The sequence below is a fragment of the Taurulus bubalis genome (assembly GCF_910589615.1).
Source record: "Taurulus bubalis genome assembly, chromosome: 5".
In the NCBI taxonomy this organism is placed as follows: domain Eukaryota; kingdom Metazoa; phylum Chordata; class Actinopteri; order Perciformes; family Cottidae; genus Taurulus; species Taurulus bubalis.
In genome coordinates, this window is record NC_136593.1 from 8679350 (window position 1) to 8697594 (window position 18245).

The 18245-nt window shown below is 40.4% G+C and overlaps 2 protein-coding genes across 2 annotated transcripts; both read left to right on the forward strand.

Moving 5' to 3' along the window:
* Positions 1-4193: 4193 nt before the first annotated feature.
* Positions 4194-6970, forward strand: LOC306736366 (elastase-1-like; the record flags this gene model as incomplete). Its single annotated transcript, XM_079217997.1, has 8 exons — positions 4194-4233; positions 4526-4623; positions 4770-4870; positions 5306-5431; positions 5940-6076; positions 6162-6304; positions 6558-6707; positions 6844-6970. The coding sequence occupies 8 exons, from the start codon at positions 4194-4196 to the stop codon at positions 6853-6855; spliced, it is 807 nt and encodes a 268-aa protein (XP_079074123.1). The 3' UTR covers positions 6856-6970.
* Positions 6971-13700: 6730 nt separating this feature from the next.
* LOC306736259 (elastase-1-like) lies at positions 13701-17880 on the forward strand. The gene is made up of 8 exons (XM_079217876.1): positions 13701-13755; positions 13840-13943; positions 14668-14768; positions 14970-15095; positions 15677-15813; positions 15988-16130; positions 17452-17601; positions 17811-17880. The coding sequence occupies exons 1-8, from the start codon at positions 13716-13718 to the stop codon at positions 17820-17822; spliced, it is 813 nt and encodes a 270-aa protein (XP_079074002.1). The 5' UTR covers positions 13701-13715; the 3' UTR covers positions 17823-17880.
* Positions 17881-18245: the final 365 nt, after the last annotated feature.

Sequence of the window (18245 nt, forward strand, 5' to 3'; positions counted from 1 at the left end):
TTTGAGTTTGTACCTTATATACAGGAGCAAGAACAACAATGTAGCCATCCATACACTCACCATTCCAACTTCCTTTCCTTTCACTATTCAAAGTTATTAGAGGTCCGGGTTAATTGTCTCCTCTCTAACTTCCGCTCATAGAGTAGACAGTAGTCATGCATGACAGTAATACTGCACAGACCAGTGAAGCCCGGAAACTGCGCTCTCTTTCTCTTTGTGCCTCCAATTGTCAGTCGTAGAAAGTGACTGTCAGAATACACAATAGATTAAGAAATCAGAGGTGTGTTTAATGTTAGAACTGCTGTCAAACTACGGACATCAAATAGTTAAATTTTACCCCATTCATCTGTCACCGCAACATATCTGACTCACACAGTACCGTACTATTGTTAAGACACACTCGTTAGCAGGAGTGAAGCATTTACCAATTCGTTAAGAGACACATTAGGCTTCAAATTAAAAAAGTTACTGTTATCACAGTACACTTATTCAAACTGACTGACTCTGTTAAACTGTGTTAATTGACATATAGTCATTTTATTTCCCCCGGGGAATAATTATGTTGACAGCTACCGACAGGTATAAATGCGCAGTGCAATAAAAATATGCTTTTCAAAACAGCTGCACAAGCTTCCATCAATGCTGTACTGTATGTGGCTGTTATAATTAGTTTAACACTGATATCACTGTACAAGCTGCTTTTTTTTGGATCACTTTCTAAATATTTCACACGCATTTCATACAAAGCTTATTCCATCTGTTATGTTTCTTGTTTGATGTAGTGATGTATTCCTTTTTTTTTTTAATTGGGAGTATTTCAGGATTTTCCAGTTGAAGACTTATCTGATACTGTAGGCCCTCTAAAGGCCCCATACACACACACACACACACACACACACACACACACACACACACACACACACACACACACACACACACACACACACACACACACAGTGTGGCAAGGATGAAGCAACATGCTATGCCAGTTTTTAATCACCTTCCTCTTCCCTCAGTGAGGGAAGCTTGGAGCAGCAGCCTCCTTTTCCACTCCAGTAGACCCCATCACTGCTGCAACCGAGGGCCAGGACCCAGCAGCACGGCGGCAGCTGAGACCGGGGCAGAGAGGGAACAGGCAAGCGGCTAGAGGTGAAAGCAGCCGCAGCAGCCGCGGGAGGACGGAGATGGATGAACAGTACTCCACAGGATCAATCAGGATCTCCTAGCCACAGCAGATCATCTAGCAAGCTGCACCAACTTGCCCCCCCCCCATAAGCCACATCAACCCACAGCCTTTATGGCACCTTATTTTGCCAGATATATAGAGAGCGGCAGACTGAAATAAAAAAAGAGCAACGAAAAAAACATGAGAAGGAAGCTGAGCTGGTGAGGAAGCAATTTAGAGAGAGAAAGGTTGGGGGGGGGGGGGGGGGGTGTAGTCGGAAGATTTATTGATTGTTTTCACTGGGGTATAATTGCAATTAAAGGTTGCAAACACCGAGTGGATCAGTTTCACTGCTGTCGCCCAGCAGGACACATGGCAACATTGATGCATCCTCACACATTTCCTTGGACAGCAGGGGAAAGTGCTAATGCTCGGTCCCTGTGGACTGGGTGCAGATTAGAGCCATGGTGTGTAGTAATCTAGCTCTGAAGCGTCTCACACATTGCATGTACCCAAAATATTTTTAATTGACAAGTAACCACGGATAGAGACTTTGAGATGAGATGCAGATTAAGTGATTTTCATAAGATTCTTGCCCTGGTGTTAACCTCCAAATGTTCTTATTACCCTTTTGTTCTCGTCCGCTTTCTCTAATGCTGAAATTGCTGAAGGCTGAGTCACACAACTTTGCCTCATATTTATTGTCTGCAGACATCCTGTGTCCGTGGGCTCATTTGGTGAATAGAGCAATTGTTCATCAAGGGCAAGAGAGGGCAGAGGAGAAAATGCTTTTAAATTTGGGTTGTTTTCTGAGAAACTACAAATGTCCTCTTGGTGAACTAAGGCCACTGTCTTAAAGCCTGTAGAATGATTACTCTATAAATTAAAAACAAGCGTAGCTTACAGTTGTCTAATAAGCGTCCAGGCAGATGTGTTTGCAGCTTGTTATGCTGCCCCCAAATGGCCAAAAAAGGAAATGAAGTATTACTCTGTTTAAGGCGCACTTGCGCCTCACAGAATCTTTTACAACGGAATACGCTGTAATAAATGACTATACTAAAAGCAATGTTAGTTTTTAATGGAGTTTAAATCTTTTAGCTTCACTCTGGCAACAGTTTGAGCTTTTCAAATAGTGTCACATTGGCATAATCAACAGTTACTCTCTGATAACCCAGCCTGACTTTCTATCACACAACCAATCAGTGCATGCCATTAATTTTTTTTTTGGAACCTCAATTTCCTGCCTGTGTTCATGAGACATCTTTATGGGAACCAAATCGACTATTCATTAACGAGGGGAAGCTGTATCAAGAGCAAACATCTTTAATTAACACATCCCCAGCACTTCCTGTCTTTGATCTCCTCTCTATTTGATTCATGCCTCTGCAGGAGAAGGTTGGGGTGGTGGAGGGGTGCTCGAGGAGTTCGGAGGAGACGAAGACGCTCTATGAGAAGAAAAAAGCTAAATTGTGGAGCCCCTGTTGATCAGGAAGTGGTGCTGCATTAGAACCTTTTCCCTGTGTGTCATGGGGCCAGCTCAATTACCAGTCAGCCTGGCTATCTCTGTAATAGCATGATAAGGCAATAATCCAAAATCCATACAGTTCTAATGACTTTCTGTCTAATTAAGGAATGTTTTATAAAAGGCGGACACATCAGAGGCCTTCTCATTGTCCAGAAACCTATTGTTGGAAATATCCGCATGACTAGTAAACGAGTTTTAAAAAGTATATATATATATATTTTACAGAGAGACTGTGTATAAATCATCGAGTAATCCATCTGCGATACAACTGTTCAATGTCAAAGAGGTCAGAGCAAAGTAGAGGAGAGAAATCTTCTTCAACTCAGTTCTCACACTGGATTTACATGTTTCCTGTTGGGAACGTAGCTTCAGATTTTGTGTTCAAATGGCTTTTTATCTCAGTTTAGTATGACACCAAAATCTGTATTTGCAAGGGACAATAAAGATGTGGGTGTTGAATCCAAGGACTACATGTCATCTGTCTGTCTCCTGTGTGACTAAGACACTCTGTGTGTTTGTTAGTCTTCAGCCCCATCTAGTGTTGGCCTGTGACAGAATCTGTATGGACATTCAAAGACATGTCTGTCATCACACACGGCGCTATATTTTATAAATAAATGGAACAATACTGAAATCATCTCAGTTCAAGCCGACTGATTTTCTATCTTTTCTATTTTTACATTTAGTAATAGCAGTTTTATGATATATGATGTTGTTATCTAAAATCCCAAATGTCCTGTAATCTTCTTCTGAACCCTGTTGGTGTTCATGGTTTGCCATCAGGTGCCGTACATTTACCCACTAAAACTGCTTTTGCTACATACTATTTGAACTATATGATGAATGACGAGGAACCCCTTTGAGCTGTTTTGAATGTATTTAATGCATGGGCATGTTGAATTTACCATTTTATGTTTCTTTACTCACTCTCAAACAGCCACTTGGACAGAAAGAGAAAGCACAAAAACATGTTTCCCCATGCTCACTTCATAATTCATGCAGGTTCAAAAAAGCTATGTGTGATGTAAATATAATCAAGACATTGCACTCCATTACATCAGACAATTCATTTTAACATTATATATTGGAGATTAACAACCAAAATGAACTTTTTTAATTGTGCGTATCACATTTGAAATACATTGGATATCTACTTTTAAAGAAAGAATAAAAAGGTAAATCAATTTTTCTGATGGTTAATGCAACCATAAGGTCAGCCACTCATCACTACTCTTCTGCCCTTTCGGCGACATTTGTGACAAAATGTGGTGGACTTTATCAAACATGATAAATAGGCTACATAAATACCCTTCTAAGTCTTGACATCCTGGTTACCGACTGTGATAACACCACGTGAGACTGACCACAGGTGCATGCCTGGTTTTAGTCACAGGGGGAAAAGAACAGCCGTGCTTTTCCAGACCAACTGAAGGTCGAGCCGGGGTATAAAAGACAGAAGAGGATCATTGGTTCCTTGTGAAAACGTTCTGACGCACTACCGACATGCTTAGGCTTCTGTTGTTGACAAGTCTCGCAGCCCTGGGTAAGAAAATGACAGCACACCCTGACTGCACTGTACAGAAAGAGATCAATAATGAATGGTTGTCCATTATTGATCTCTTTCTGTCTCGTTCACTCTCTTGATCAATCAGTCAGTCACGCTCTCTGACATTCATCCAGTCATTCATTTTTTGTTTTGCTCCACCAGTACCTCATTCCTCATTTCCTCTGTCTGTAAGTGGAAAGCAAACTGTATAACGAGGCTTCCAGGAAACCATAAATATTGTGCCCGTATTAATCGTGCCCTCTGTTTTTATGTATTTTTTTTTAACTAGTGCTGGCTGAGCTGGAGCCCCAGCCCAGGTATCTAGAGGACAGCGTTGAAAGAGTCGTGGGAGGTGAGGTGGCAAGACCCAACTCCTGGCCCTGGCAGGTAATGTACTTCAACACAAAAACAAAAACTAGATGCACAGCAGCAACAACTCTTAAATTAGATTATGTTTTGGGGGACCTACCATTAGAGCCACCATACCAGATTCACAAATTACACATACTAATGGTCTGTTTTCTCCCCTTTAGATCTCTCTTCAGTACAGATCTGGCAGCAGGTACTACCACACATGCGGAGGAACCCTGATTGAGAGAGGCTGGGTAATGACCGCTGCTCATTGTGTGGATAGGTAACATAACGATTATCTCATGCGTACACTTTGTATTCTTTGGCTGCATGAGTTTTAGTTGAATTTGAGCACATTGTGTGATTACTTTGACTTATAGCCTTTTCTTATCACAGTACCGAGGGTTGATTTATTTCAGTGTTTCTAAATGTCACCAGCATGAGGAAATTTCTTACAGCCTCATTTATAACTGTCACATACCAACATCATTCATTTATTTTATTAGAATGAAAGAAAAGTCTTTAAATGAATACAAAAAAATAAACAAACCAGGAGTGATAAAACGGCATGTGGTGACCTTTACTGAGTTTACTGTAATAAAAACTTATTAGGCTCTGCTGATTCTCAATTAGTCATTTAAGTCACAACTAATAATTGATTGTGAACCAGATTGTGTTTATCTTTGCTGACATTTTATTTATTTTTTTAATATTGCAGCAGTAGGACGTGGCGTGTCATTCTCGGTGAACATGACCTCAACAGCAACAGCGGCATAGAGCAGATCATGACTGTCAGCCAAGTTTACATCCATCCCGGATGGAACTCTGCCAATGTGGCTGCTGGGTGAGGATTATGTTTTTTCTTGCATTCATACATTTTTGGGATTTTTTTTTTGTTGATTTTATCTGTTGTTTTAAAAACGTTTTTCATTGAAGAAATATGTTGTAAGAGGTACCTTGGGTAGGTGGTGGTCTAAGGCCCAGATAAAATGTCCTCCTCAGGAGTGTATAAAATATATATATATATATATATTTTATTTTATAAACCTCTCCTACAAGTGAGACCTCGCCAAGACAGGGTCAAATGGCAGCATCCAAAACAGGACAGGACAACAACATCAGATCACAGCAGCAACAGTAGATATGTCAAAAGACAATACATGATCCAGTGCATCAACAAGGCAGCATTGTGGTCATGCATTTGTTAGTTCATTTTAGCAACTGCAGCTAGCAGGGACCACTTCCTATAATAGATAAGGGTCTCAAAATGAAGGTTGTTTTGCCAGCATCTGTACTGATAGGAGACACATATTTTTGGTTGTGCCTGTTTGACCCATGGATTCCCACCTCAGGTCCGACGTTGCCCTGCTGCGTTTGTCTTCTTTGGCCAACCTGAACTCCAAGGTGCAGCTGGGCTCTCTGCCTCCCACCGGCCAGATTCTGCCCCACAACAACCTCTGTTACGTCACCGGATGGGGTACCACTACCAGTGAGTTGATTGCATTATTCCATAAGTGTCGATGCTTTTCCGTAAAACTCTGCGTATCTTACCTTTCCAATGTCACCCTGTCCAGCCGGCGGCAGCATCTCCCCTCAGCTGAAGCAGGCCTACCTTCCTCTGGTCGACCACAAGACCTGCACCAGCTCTGGCTGGTGGGGCAGCACTGTCAAGGCCACCATGCTGTGTGGTGGTGGCGGTGCCGAGGCTGGATGCAATGTAAGTCTCCTCCTGAGGGAACAAGGCATTATAGGAAAAGTTGCACACTCAGCAACTGCACATATTACTGTAAAGTAGGACTTTTATTGACGAATGGAGTTATTTAAAAAACAGAAAAAAAGAGGGAGAAATCCCACACACTTTAAACCTCCAATGAAATAACTCTCCTGTATAATATATATATTGTATATTGACCACTGAATGATTATGCCCACACTATTTAAGATCCTCTATTTAATCTCGTTCCTATCAGGGTGACTCTGGTGGCCCTCTGAACTGCCTTGTCAATGGAAAATACTACGTCCACGGTATCGCCAGCTTTGTGTCTGGTTGGGGATGCAACACGCCCAAGAAGCCCACCGTCTTCACCCGTGTCTCCGCTTACATCGGCTGGATGGACTCGGTCAGTATTAGGGATATGTATATCTATCATATCTAATGCAATAAGCTCTCAAAAATAACTCAGGAACGCTTGATTGTTTTTTTATGTAATTTAAGTTGCATATGTGTAACCGTTATTTGCTTCTTCTCTTTTCCAGATCATGAAGTAAACAGATGAGTTGTCCATGTTGCAGCACTCAAAGACGAAGCATGCATTCAACCATGTTGTTATCTACTGTCGCTCCTCATTTGTCCACTCTCATTCAACAAAAAATAAAGTAAATGACTCATTTCTCATCAGACAGTTTATGCGACCAGAGTTATGTGTGTCATTGTGAAGGTTACTTATTATGCTTCTTAGGCATCAAACTACCCTCCTGCCTTGCAACAAATCGTGTATAAAGGAACATCTAATTATACAAATTCATGATTTTATTTCATGTATGATACACATTCTTAATTAAAGTGTGGCCACACTGTGAAAATAAATGTTCAGCACTGGAGGTCCTCGGAAACACGTTTTTATGTTTCAATAAATCATGTGTGATGTTGCAACACGCCGTCAAACACTATCACTGACTGTGATAAAGTCTGAGACGAACCACAGGTGTGCTTCTGACCACTGCCAAGCACAACAGACATCACAGCACATCAACTGAAGGTCATCTCAAGGTTTAAAAGAAGGAGAAGTGGATTTATAAATGTGGAGATGCTGAAGACATGCTCCTGTTTCCGTTGTTCACAGTTCTCACAGCAGGTAGGAGCTATCACAGCTACAGGTAGGAGCTATCAAGGCTGAAAAATGCAATCATTCTCTCTTAGAAAACTGATAACATATATAAAAAGGCCAAACAAGCCATGTTGAAATGGTGTTTCGATAAGTTTCTTCTGTGCCTCAGTGCTGGCTGAGTTGGAGCGTCAGTCCAGCTACGAGGAGAGCGGCCCCACAGGAAGAGTTGTGGGAGGTGAAGAGGTGCTTCATCACTCCTCTTGGGCTTGGCAGGTACATTATTACATTGCTTGACAGGGCTTGTTAAAAAATAAAAAAGTTGTGTATGTGCAAGATCCTGTCTTTCCCATACAGTACAAGATGAAGCCAAAATACTTTTAATGGTTTTAATGGTTAAAAAGTCAACTCTTGCACTGCCAACCTTTCTTCAAAATCTCCAGGAGAATAACTAGAATAATAATTTGAAAAAATACACTTATTTTCTTTCTTAATGTGAGTAGGAAGAGAAGATTGATTCCACTCCTTCTGTCCATTTAATGAGAAACTGCGGCCAGCAGCTGGTTAAGCTTAGCACAAACACTGAAGAGCGCAATTACAAAATCCACCGTCTTAGCACTTTCATACTTTGGTTTTTGAACAGAATAAACAAGGATATCTGCATATAATCAAATGTTAATTAGTGAGTTTTGGATGAATGCATTTTTTTCCCAGATAGAACCATGCTGGCTCTTTCCAATCATTATGCTTAGCTAAGCTAACTGGCTGCTGGCTGTAGCGTCATGCACGGCAGATAAGATATGATAACTAACTCTTGGCAAGAAAGCCATCAATGTATTTTCCAAAATGTCCAATTATTGCTAAAGGAAAAACTGGTTGAGAAAATATTCAAAAGGCAACAACGTATTGCTAATATATTACCAAACTACTATTTACCCAAAAAGTGTTTATGCATCTGAAAATGCATCTGTTTGTGTTAGATGCCAACACATATATCATTTTCTGAGATTCTGTTTATATGTATTATTTGTTTCCTCCGCTGTCTCATAATGTTTTTACTGTGGAAACAAATCATCTTACTCAAGCTCAAACAGTTCCAGCTCTCTGCGCGTGGTCCTTGGAGATCTCCTCTTGAACCACGGCCATAACGATACAGCAATACAGGAGCGTCCTCGATGTTTAAATTCATCCTGAATGGAACCATAGCTCTCCTCTGAGTGGGTCCATCTGTTATTGCACTCTACACACAGACAAATAATGGTTCTTAACTGGTTCTTTTAAGGCCGAGTGGTTCCACAAAGAACCATTACCTACTCAAGAACCAATTAATCTATTGGATTTGTACACAAAAAATAACTACCTTGCCATAATCTGTAGTTTTATTAAGCTTCCAGCATTATATATATATATATATATATATATATATATATATATATATATATATATATATATAAAGCACTGAAGGAAGTAAGTAAGTAAGTAAGTAAGTCAAATTTATTTGTACAGCGCCTTTCGCAGACCAGGGTCACAAGGCGCTTCATAATTACAATAAAACAATACACAGATTAAGAAGTACAAACACATTTAACTTAAAAAAAAGGCCAAGACAACTCAATGACGATCATAACAGCCCCAAGGCAATTAAACAAAAGCCTTGACAAATAAAAGGGTCTTGAGTTTCTTTTTGAAGAAGTCAACAGACTCCATTGAACGCAGGGAGAGCGGAAGATCGTTCCAAAACCTGGGAGCAACAGCCTGGAAAGATCGGTCTCCTCTGGCCCGGAAACGGGTGCACGGAGCCATCAGCAGATTCTGACCCACAGACCTCAGAGCCCGAGCTGGGGTGTTAGGCTGGATCACATCATTGATGGACGGTGGAGCCTGACCATGTATAGCTCTAAAAGTTAAAACCAGAATTTTAAAATTGATCCTAAAGGAAACTGGCAGCCAATGAAGTGCTTTGAGAATAGGGGAGATGTGTGTCCTCCTATTAGAGTGGGTCAGGATTCTCGCTGCAGAGTTTTGCACTAACTGCAGACGAGACAGCTCCTTCTTGTTTAGACATGAAAATAAACTATTACAGTAGTCTAAACGTGAAGACACAAATGCATGAATGATCAGCTCCAAATCATTTTGTGACACCATTTTCCTAAGTTTGGAGATGTTCCTCAGCTGGAAAAAAACAATTTTTGGTCAGCTGTTTGCAGTGTTGCACTAATGACATGTCTTTGTCCAATACAACACCCAGGTTTCTTAGGCTCGGTTTAACAGACTGGCCCAAGTCACCTAGGTACTGGTTAATCCCTGGAATTAAGTCATCAGGGGCAATAACCAGTGTTTCTGTTTTGTCCACATTTAGCTGCAAGGTATTATCACTTAGCCATTGTTTTATCTCCATCAAGCAATGAACTAAGGAATTTAGCCTCTGAAGCTCAGTCGGCTTGAAAGAGCAGTAAAGCTGAATATCATCAGCAAACATGTAGTACGAAACATCAGAAAATCTCTGGATGATTTTTCCCCCCTTGATTGTTCCGAGAGTTGAGACAAAGGAAGAAAACTATTTCTATTCACAAAATGATTTTAATTTGTCATCCTTTATTCATTTTACGTCTTCACAAGTTAATTTTCAATTCAGCTTCAGATCCAATCGTATTTTGAAGTGTTTGATTTGTGGATGAAAAGTAAATATAGTCATAATTTGCCTTAAATGCATCCAGAACTATAAGTTTGTTATTCAAAGTGTGGATTTTATCAGTGCTCCTTCAGCACGTCGTACTTCCACTTCCAGTCTTCTTCATTGAGAAACTTGTTGAAGGCCCTTTCTCCTCAGCTTCCAGTTCAAAGAGATTGGTCTTGAAATATTTTCTGATTGTGAGCTCTTCATTGACGACCTGCTTTAGCTTTTTCAAACCTTGGCTGTATTTCTCCAAAGACATTTCTTCAACCAAGGGTTTGACCTTCTGCTCTATGTTCATTTTGACTGCTTCTGTGCAAAGTTGCTTTGTCCTGGAGCTTTTTTATGTAATTCCTGAATCTCATGTGGCAGAGCGTCATTCTTCTGGCTAATCGCCTCTTTCTTTGCTTTTGTGACGATGAAGGATTTCTCCAAAACCTTGACATGCTGGTTCCTCAATTTGAGCAGCAGGATTTCTTGTCACTTGCCTTTGTTTTTCAGGTCCAATGCATTGTTTCCTCCCAAGAGGTTACATCTTGGAGTAGATTCTGTGCTGATATTATTTGTCAAGCTCCACGCTCTCTTGTCTTGCGACTACATATGCTGCTTCTACTTCTTTCTATTCAGCTTTTTCTTAAATTAGGAAGGCACTCAGTCAGGATGCAGTGTGAGTCTGTTGATGGGAGAAATACTATGAAGAGAGTAAAGAAGAAATTTCTCAAGCTCAATCAAACCAAACACACTCATGATTACATCTGCTGAAAAATAATAAAAACAATCCCCTTCTGTTGTTTATCAGCAGCTCAGTAAATCTGCCAAACTGTTCCAAACCTTAATCAATGCCACAATCAACTGTGCAAAACAGATATGGCGGGTAAAATTATTGGGAAAGAGCAAAAACAACAATTATATATATATATATATTTATAGCCAGCTTTGTATCTGGTATGGGATGCAACGCACCTCAAAAGCCCACTGTCTTCACCCGCGTCTCCACCTTCATCACATGGATGAACTGAGTCAGTTTAAAACATATATAAAGACTACAATATAGGAATTGTATTTACTTTTATCAGAAATAAAATGCTCAACAAATATTATAATTTACCAGGTGAAAACATTTGAAATGCATTTAATGAAGTGACTGAATACATGTATTTTTTTCTTCCAGGTCATATACAATCCTTAAAATGGATCTTTATTTTCAACAGAAACCGCTCTTAATTGAGCTTGTTCTCTTCCAACTAAATGTACAGGTCAAAATAAACTTTCTTAAAATGAAAAAAACGAGTGTCTTCAAATTATTTTAACTGATGAACCCGGACATTTTGATAAACACTTACAACAAATACGCTGCTTTTTTATCAGGCCTCCTAAAACTTCCAATTCACCATTTTCCCATTCAATGCAGCATGTGAGCAGTCGGCAGGTGAACTTTGCCAGAAAGGACAGTCTGTGCCCTGAGGGCCCATTCCAGAGACACAAAGATACGTTGTGTTTGGTGTTTTGTTTGCAAATTCTGATCTAGTACTGACAGCTAGCAGTCCTAAATAAATGCTGACATTTTGCAGAGGTTTGGTTGACCTGCCCTTTTGTATTATTACTGCTATTTTTCAAAAACAAAGTTTGTGTTTCTCTGTCCAGAAATTGGTCAGACAAAATCCGTCTGATTATTACAGAAGGTTTGCATCGAACCTGGTCGCCTCTGTGGTGGTTTTATTACATTTTTGAAGAAAACGACTGCAGTGAGAATGAAGGCACTAACTGAGGGTATTCAGTATATTATGTGCATGATTAAGTTTGCCTATAGTGGGAACTGCACACATATGGCGGCTGTGCTATAAGCAGAATGTAAATAGCTCAAACGGGCTTGTCGGACTGGAGAGCTGACTTTTAGATCAACTAAACAGACTTTGGGCTAATTGCAGGCTCAACAGAAACCAGGCAGAAAATAATCACACACCAAAGCAGCGCTACTCTCCTATAGAAAGTGCCACCAAGTAATTAGTGATTAATTAAATTCACCTGGTGACAATTTAGAAAGCAGGAGAACAGGTGGAAAAGATCAACAGCAATCTGCTACACTACTATAGGTGTAACTGGAAGTTGTTACTACTGACACGGATTTTGTGTATATTATTGTCAATTTAAGTTTTTTTGTTAGCTTATCCCTGATAACCACTGAGCATCTCATGACTTCTGACATCTTTACATTTACTACCATCAATCCCTTGAAAAGCAAATATTTTAAACAAGTCTCGATAACTCATCCACCTCCAAGCTATACATTAAAGCTTAACGTTACATTGAGGATCTTTTAACTGGTTATGAAACAATCTCAATGTCATACTGATGTGCCTATATGACCGACACCAGTAAAGGAGACGATCAGCAAGAAGATTGTTCTCAATATATATTATAATGCACCTTATTGGTGCCCAATCAGGCAACATTGTTCAGGCTCACCAGAAACTATATCATGGATGTGAGCGAGCCCCACTAGTTCACTCATGGTGGCAGCAGATAACGGCGTCCCAACAAACAGCGTCGTTGCGCAAGTGCAGCAGTGTGAGGCAATCGAAATGCTCCCAATCTTGGATCTTGCACTTTTGATTAAAGAGTCTCCATGCATCGACAACCACGGACAAGTGCTTTAAGCAGGTGGCGGATTGAATAAATGACTTGGCCGTGTGAACTGCCAAAAATAAATAGATATTTAATTATTTAAATGAATGCCCTGGAATTAATGAAAGTGTGGGAAGGATTTAATTAAATTGAGGCCACGTATAAACTTGTGCGCACAAATTATTATCTTGTGCGCACAAATTAATAAAAATGCCGGAACTATTTAATTAAATTGATCTAACAAACTATATTGTGTGGCCGCAATATACATTTATTTTCTCTTTATGGCCATTCCCGGGCTCTGTACTAACTACAGTTTCTAAATAAATAGCAACATCATATTGTCTTATACTTAAATGCTGTTTGAATCTATTAGCCTGCTAAGGTAGTTTATGTGCCTATTGTGTGAAAATTGCACTTTCTACTCAAACTTAATAAACACACTTTCGGGCAATTAAAGTGGCCTTTGCAATGAAAATGCTTGTTCACACATTTAGAGACTGTGGAGATAATCTATCTTAGAATACCAGAACACTACATAATTGTGGATAAAGATGTCTCTACCTTGGGCACGCGTTAAGTTGTCCAGAAAGATGGTGGATAGCAGATAATGATATAGACAGTACATCTACAGTCAAAGATTAAATATAAAGGTTCAGTGGATGAAAAACTGAACGAAACCTACAGTATGTGACACTCTCATGCCTGACAGCTGTGGCCCATACAAGTGGAAAAATAATGTATACAGTCGCTGAGTCAGCTATTCAATCCCCCACGTCCACACTGTAGTGATAACTGTGAGACAGAAACAGGTGCACTTGTGTTCGTATTGAACACACACACCACACACACACACACACACACACACACACACACACACACACACACACACACACACACACACACACACACACACACACACACTATAAGCAGACGGGGTCTGGGGGTATAAAAGAGTAGTGGGCAGAAGTCTCTAGTGCAAAAAGTTTCAGGAGACCGCAAAAATGCTCAGATTTCTTGTGTTTACCTCTCTCGCAGCCCTTGGTAAGAAGCATCTGATTATCCTCTGAGATTCTGCACACTCTTGAACACTTGACCTAACGCTTCTTGTGTGTATGCTTGACTTAGTGCTGGCTGAGCTGACTCCCGAGCCCAGGTACCTGGAGGATGACAGTGTGGAGGAGAGAGTTGTGGGAGGACAGGTGGCCAGACCCAACTCCTGGCCCTGGCAGGTCCTGGGTGCTTTGTTTGTGCTTTGACAGTGGTGGTGCCAAAGGGTTTTACTTATGCAAAGGGAGTAATACCACAATGTAAAAATACTCCTGCTGTGATGGTGGAGTAGTCTTCATTATGCTAAATGGTATTTCAGGTCCTGAAAACAGATATTTCTTTAAAATATTATGCACACAAGTGATGTGCAATGAGTTCAAATGAATACATAATATGTTTTCCAAATGTATTTGTGGGAAAACCCATTATTATTGTTATTAGTACACAATAGCTATGCACAACTCCAACATGAATTTATTATGCCACATAACTGAAAACATCCGTATTGGAACGCAAGACATTTAATCTATAATAATGCTTCATATTTAGTAAGTTGGTCTCATGTTTCATGCAATATTTCCCTAGAAAGGGTGGTGGTTTAGAAGTTTGGCATAATTTAGAAATAATAAATGAATTGCAAGTGTCATTGTACATAAGTATAGGCCTTGAGTAAATATATTGAGTTCATTACATCACTGCTCAAATGTAAAATAGGTCAGCACAACATATGTTCTGCATATGCAACATGCACACATCCAGCTACATCAGGTGCATTTAAGACTTTTGCTTGTAATGCCCTAAAGCATTTCTCAGCATCAGGAACGCTGCCAAGAAGAAGCAGTTTAGCAATAATGTGAATGATTCAGGTTCTTGTGGTTGTAATGCTCTCTGTTGTCGTTCTATTAGATCTCTCTTCAGTTCAAATCTGGCAGCAGCTTCCACCACACTTGCGGAGGAACCCTGATCAAGAGAGGATGGGTCATGACCGCTGCTCACTGTGTGGACAGGTGGGAGTTTCATGCATCATAGAGTAGCTGCTGAGGCTAAAACAAATGGAGATATTACTGAAGTAGCAGGATATGTGTCCTGAACATTTACATACATTTATTTGATTACATTTCATTAAGTGCATTTATGGTTGAAATTAGACTGCGAACGTTGTAGCATTTCAGCCGTGAAAATACACATTTCTTTTTTTATGACCACAGATCCAGGACTTGGCGTGTTGTTCTTGGAGATCACAACATCAACACTCAGGAGGGCAGAGAGCAGTACATGAGCGTGAGCCGCGTCTACATTCACCCCAACTGGAACACCAACAACATTGCTGGAGGGTTCGTGGCTACTGCTCGTGTTTTGACCCACTTCTGCATACAAAAATAACCCATACAGTTATATGTGCATCAATATTATGTGAAACGGAATACATTCAGTTGTTTGTAAACATATGAAAGCAGCCAAAAACGTCAAATGGCTATTTTGGTTTAACAATCACATGATGTTTATATTACATTACTGTATTATAAATATTCACAAGATTTTAAATGTTTTAACTTACACATTTTTACTCCACGTATTTACTCTAGATTGCCAAAACACACTCACTCATACATTACAACATAACTGGAGCTAAAGGAGAGAAAATTAATCTGCTGCTGTTTTTAAAATCCATGCAATCTGATAACACGTGTGCCTTTTCTCTTGTGAATTTGAATGTATTTTTGTTTCAGAAAAAGCAAGACCAAGTAATTAATAGAATTATCTAGAGAATAAGCAAGATACTAATCTTCAGTTTAATTGATAATGAAAATAATTGTTAGTTGCAGCCCTAAACATAAGCGACTCACAATGAGTCTTCATACACGCAACATGTGTATTACTCACTGACTTGAGGACATGTGGGTGTCATCCTCAGGTGGGACATCGCTCTGCTGCGTCTGTCCTCTGATGCCTCTCTCAACAGCTACGTCCAGCTCGCCGCTCTGCCCCCCACCGGCCAGGTCCTGCCCCACAACAACCCCTGCTACATCTCTGGCTGGGGTCGCACCCAGAGTGAGTCTGACATAATACACATTACATTACATTACATCACATTACATTACATTATGAGCACGTTCTGTTCAGGATTTACATACCGTGAGAAAGTAATCAGGAAATAATATTACATACCAGTGCATGATAAATGCTATTAGAGGCTTCATCACAGTTTTATGTGTTTCTCCTCAGCTGGAGGTCAGCTGTCTGCCCAGCTGAAGCAGGCCTCCCTGCCCATTGTTGATTACAGGACCTGCACCAGCTACGGATGGTGGGGCAGCACTGTGAAGGACTCCATGGTCTGTGCTGGTGGTGGAAGGGACTCCGGTTGCCAGGTAAGCTTATGAGGTCTCATACACTTAGTATCAGACACGTATGCTCCCACATGTAGTTTTAGTACCCCACCGAGCATTGCACTCCTGGAATATTGTCAAACTCAGGATGGACATTTATAAAAAATCTTTTTTTTCTACACTCATTCTTATTCCTTGTCAAAACCTGCTACCGACATTACCCAATCGACCGTCAACAGGTCAGTCACACTTTCAGGCGTGTTGTGCCAGTAGCGGCTAATGTAACCTCGAGTCACCTAATCTTTTTTTAATTTTCTTCCTCTCTAACCGACGCTGTTTATTGGACTTAGTTCGCTCAGCTCCTTCTTGCAAACACATTTCATATGTGCAACAGTGCTTCCATAGACCTGTAAACAGACTTTGATGTGTAAAATTGGTTGTTCCCCTGGAGGGAACACAACATTTGTCCAGTATCCCTGGAGCTTGAAAAACTATTTCAGGGTGCTGCTTTCTTTCTTTATATAGGATTTATAAATTAAATAAATTATTTACCAAAGCTTTATAAATCAGTTATACACCATTAATAAGAAATACTTTTGGGTTGCCCAGGTTGGCTGACTGGACTGTATGACCACATACCTTGCAGTGGGAAAGAGCTGCAAAGGATCTGGACCCAGATCCAATTATTGACAACTTATATAATTGTTTGAGGGCTACTGAGTGCCTTTGAGGACTACTAATGTTTTTTACAGCATTATTACAAAATGGAAAGGACAAACCTGACAACCAAACTCTTGTTGCTTGTTTATAACAGATCTACGACACATTAGAAAGTAATTCATGCAACAATCATCAAGCCGTTTAACTTTTAAACCCTTTATAAAAGGTGCCTATTTTGTGGAGTGCAGATTCGCCAGTTGTCTCCAAAACACCATGTCACTCTGTAATTAGGACAAGAGGAAAGATGTACGAGCAGACTGGGAGAAACACTCAGTCAGAATTCAGTCCCACTCCTCCATGACAAAGTGAAACTCAACATCCCCCACTGACCTGAGGCCTGAGCCCTTCCTGTCAAGGAAGACATTTTGGAAGACATGTGGGATCACTTGCTGCATCAGCAGGGGCATGAGTCAGTAACAGTGATCCAGGCTGGGGCTTAAGCTGCACAACATGTCAAACTATTGCGAGTTCATGTTCTGCACAAACTTGCTTGGAGCTGTCTGAGATCAGAAATGGATATGAGAAGGAAACGGCAGCGAGTTACTGTAAATGTATTTAAAAAAGGGACATTTGCTAACTCTGCTGAAAGGCTGTCAGTTCTTTACTCTGAGGTTTGCCTGAGATGTGTTTTCTCTGAATCCAGGGTGACTCCGGCGGCCCCCTGAACTGCAGCGTCGGTGGGCGGTGGGTCGTCCACGGTGTTACCAGCTTTGTGTCTTCCTCTGGCTGCAACGCCAACAAGAAGCCCACAGTCTTCACCCGCGTCTCTTCCTACATCAGCTGGATGAACAGCGTCAGTATTACACGCTAGCTTTTATAGGAATCATAGAGCATTCAATCTTTAAACATAAAACAGCAGAATGTAACATGATTCATGCATGAGTTCAGTTCCAGTAGTGTAACATAATGTTCATTCTTCCTTACAAACACATGCCTATCTGTTCAGCATCATGGAATTATCGAAGATGATCACATAATGATGTATTTGTCCTTGCTTTGTAGATCATGGGTTGAGAAGACAAATGATCTTCATGGAGACGGGAGCCCACTCTGGATTCTTCTCAGTTACTGCATCGACTCCATCAGAATAAAATGTCCCAGTACATTATACTTTCTTAATTTTTTTGTGTTGTATTTTGTGTTGCGGGGACAACAGGCAGTGGTCATCTTCAGATTGATAAAAGCATAAGTAAGTGGAGGCAAAGTTTAATTTAGGAGCAGTAGATGTGTTCAGACAGCAGTGCTGCAACATGTGAGATGACCTTTGGATGCCGAATTGATTTGAAAACTAAAACCGGAAGTGTCACAAACATGGATCATTAAATACTGCTCTCATTGAAGAGGTGGATTCTATGAAACCGTTTTCATTGCAAAGGGTAAACAAAAACAGTTATTAGTGATTTTGAAATAAACTGACTTTGAGTCATGAAAAGAGGC

Coding starts and splice junctions, on each gene's coding strand:
- LOC306736259 (XM_079217876.1), top strand. CDS start 13,716: ATGCTCAGATTTCTTGTGTTTACCTCTCTCGCAGCCCTTG. Junction 13,756..13,839: donor TACCTCTCTCGCAGCCCTTG/GTAAGAAGCATC, acceptor TGCTTGACTTAG/TGCTGGCTGAGCTGACTCCC. Junction 15,096..15,676: donor ACCAACAACATTGCTGGAGG/GTTCGTGGCTAC, acceptor TGTCATCCTCAG/GTGGGACATCGCTCTGCTGC.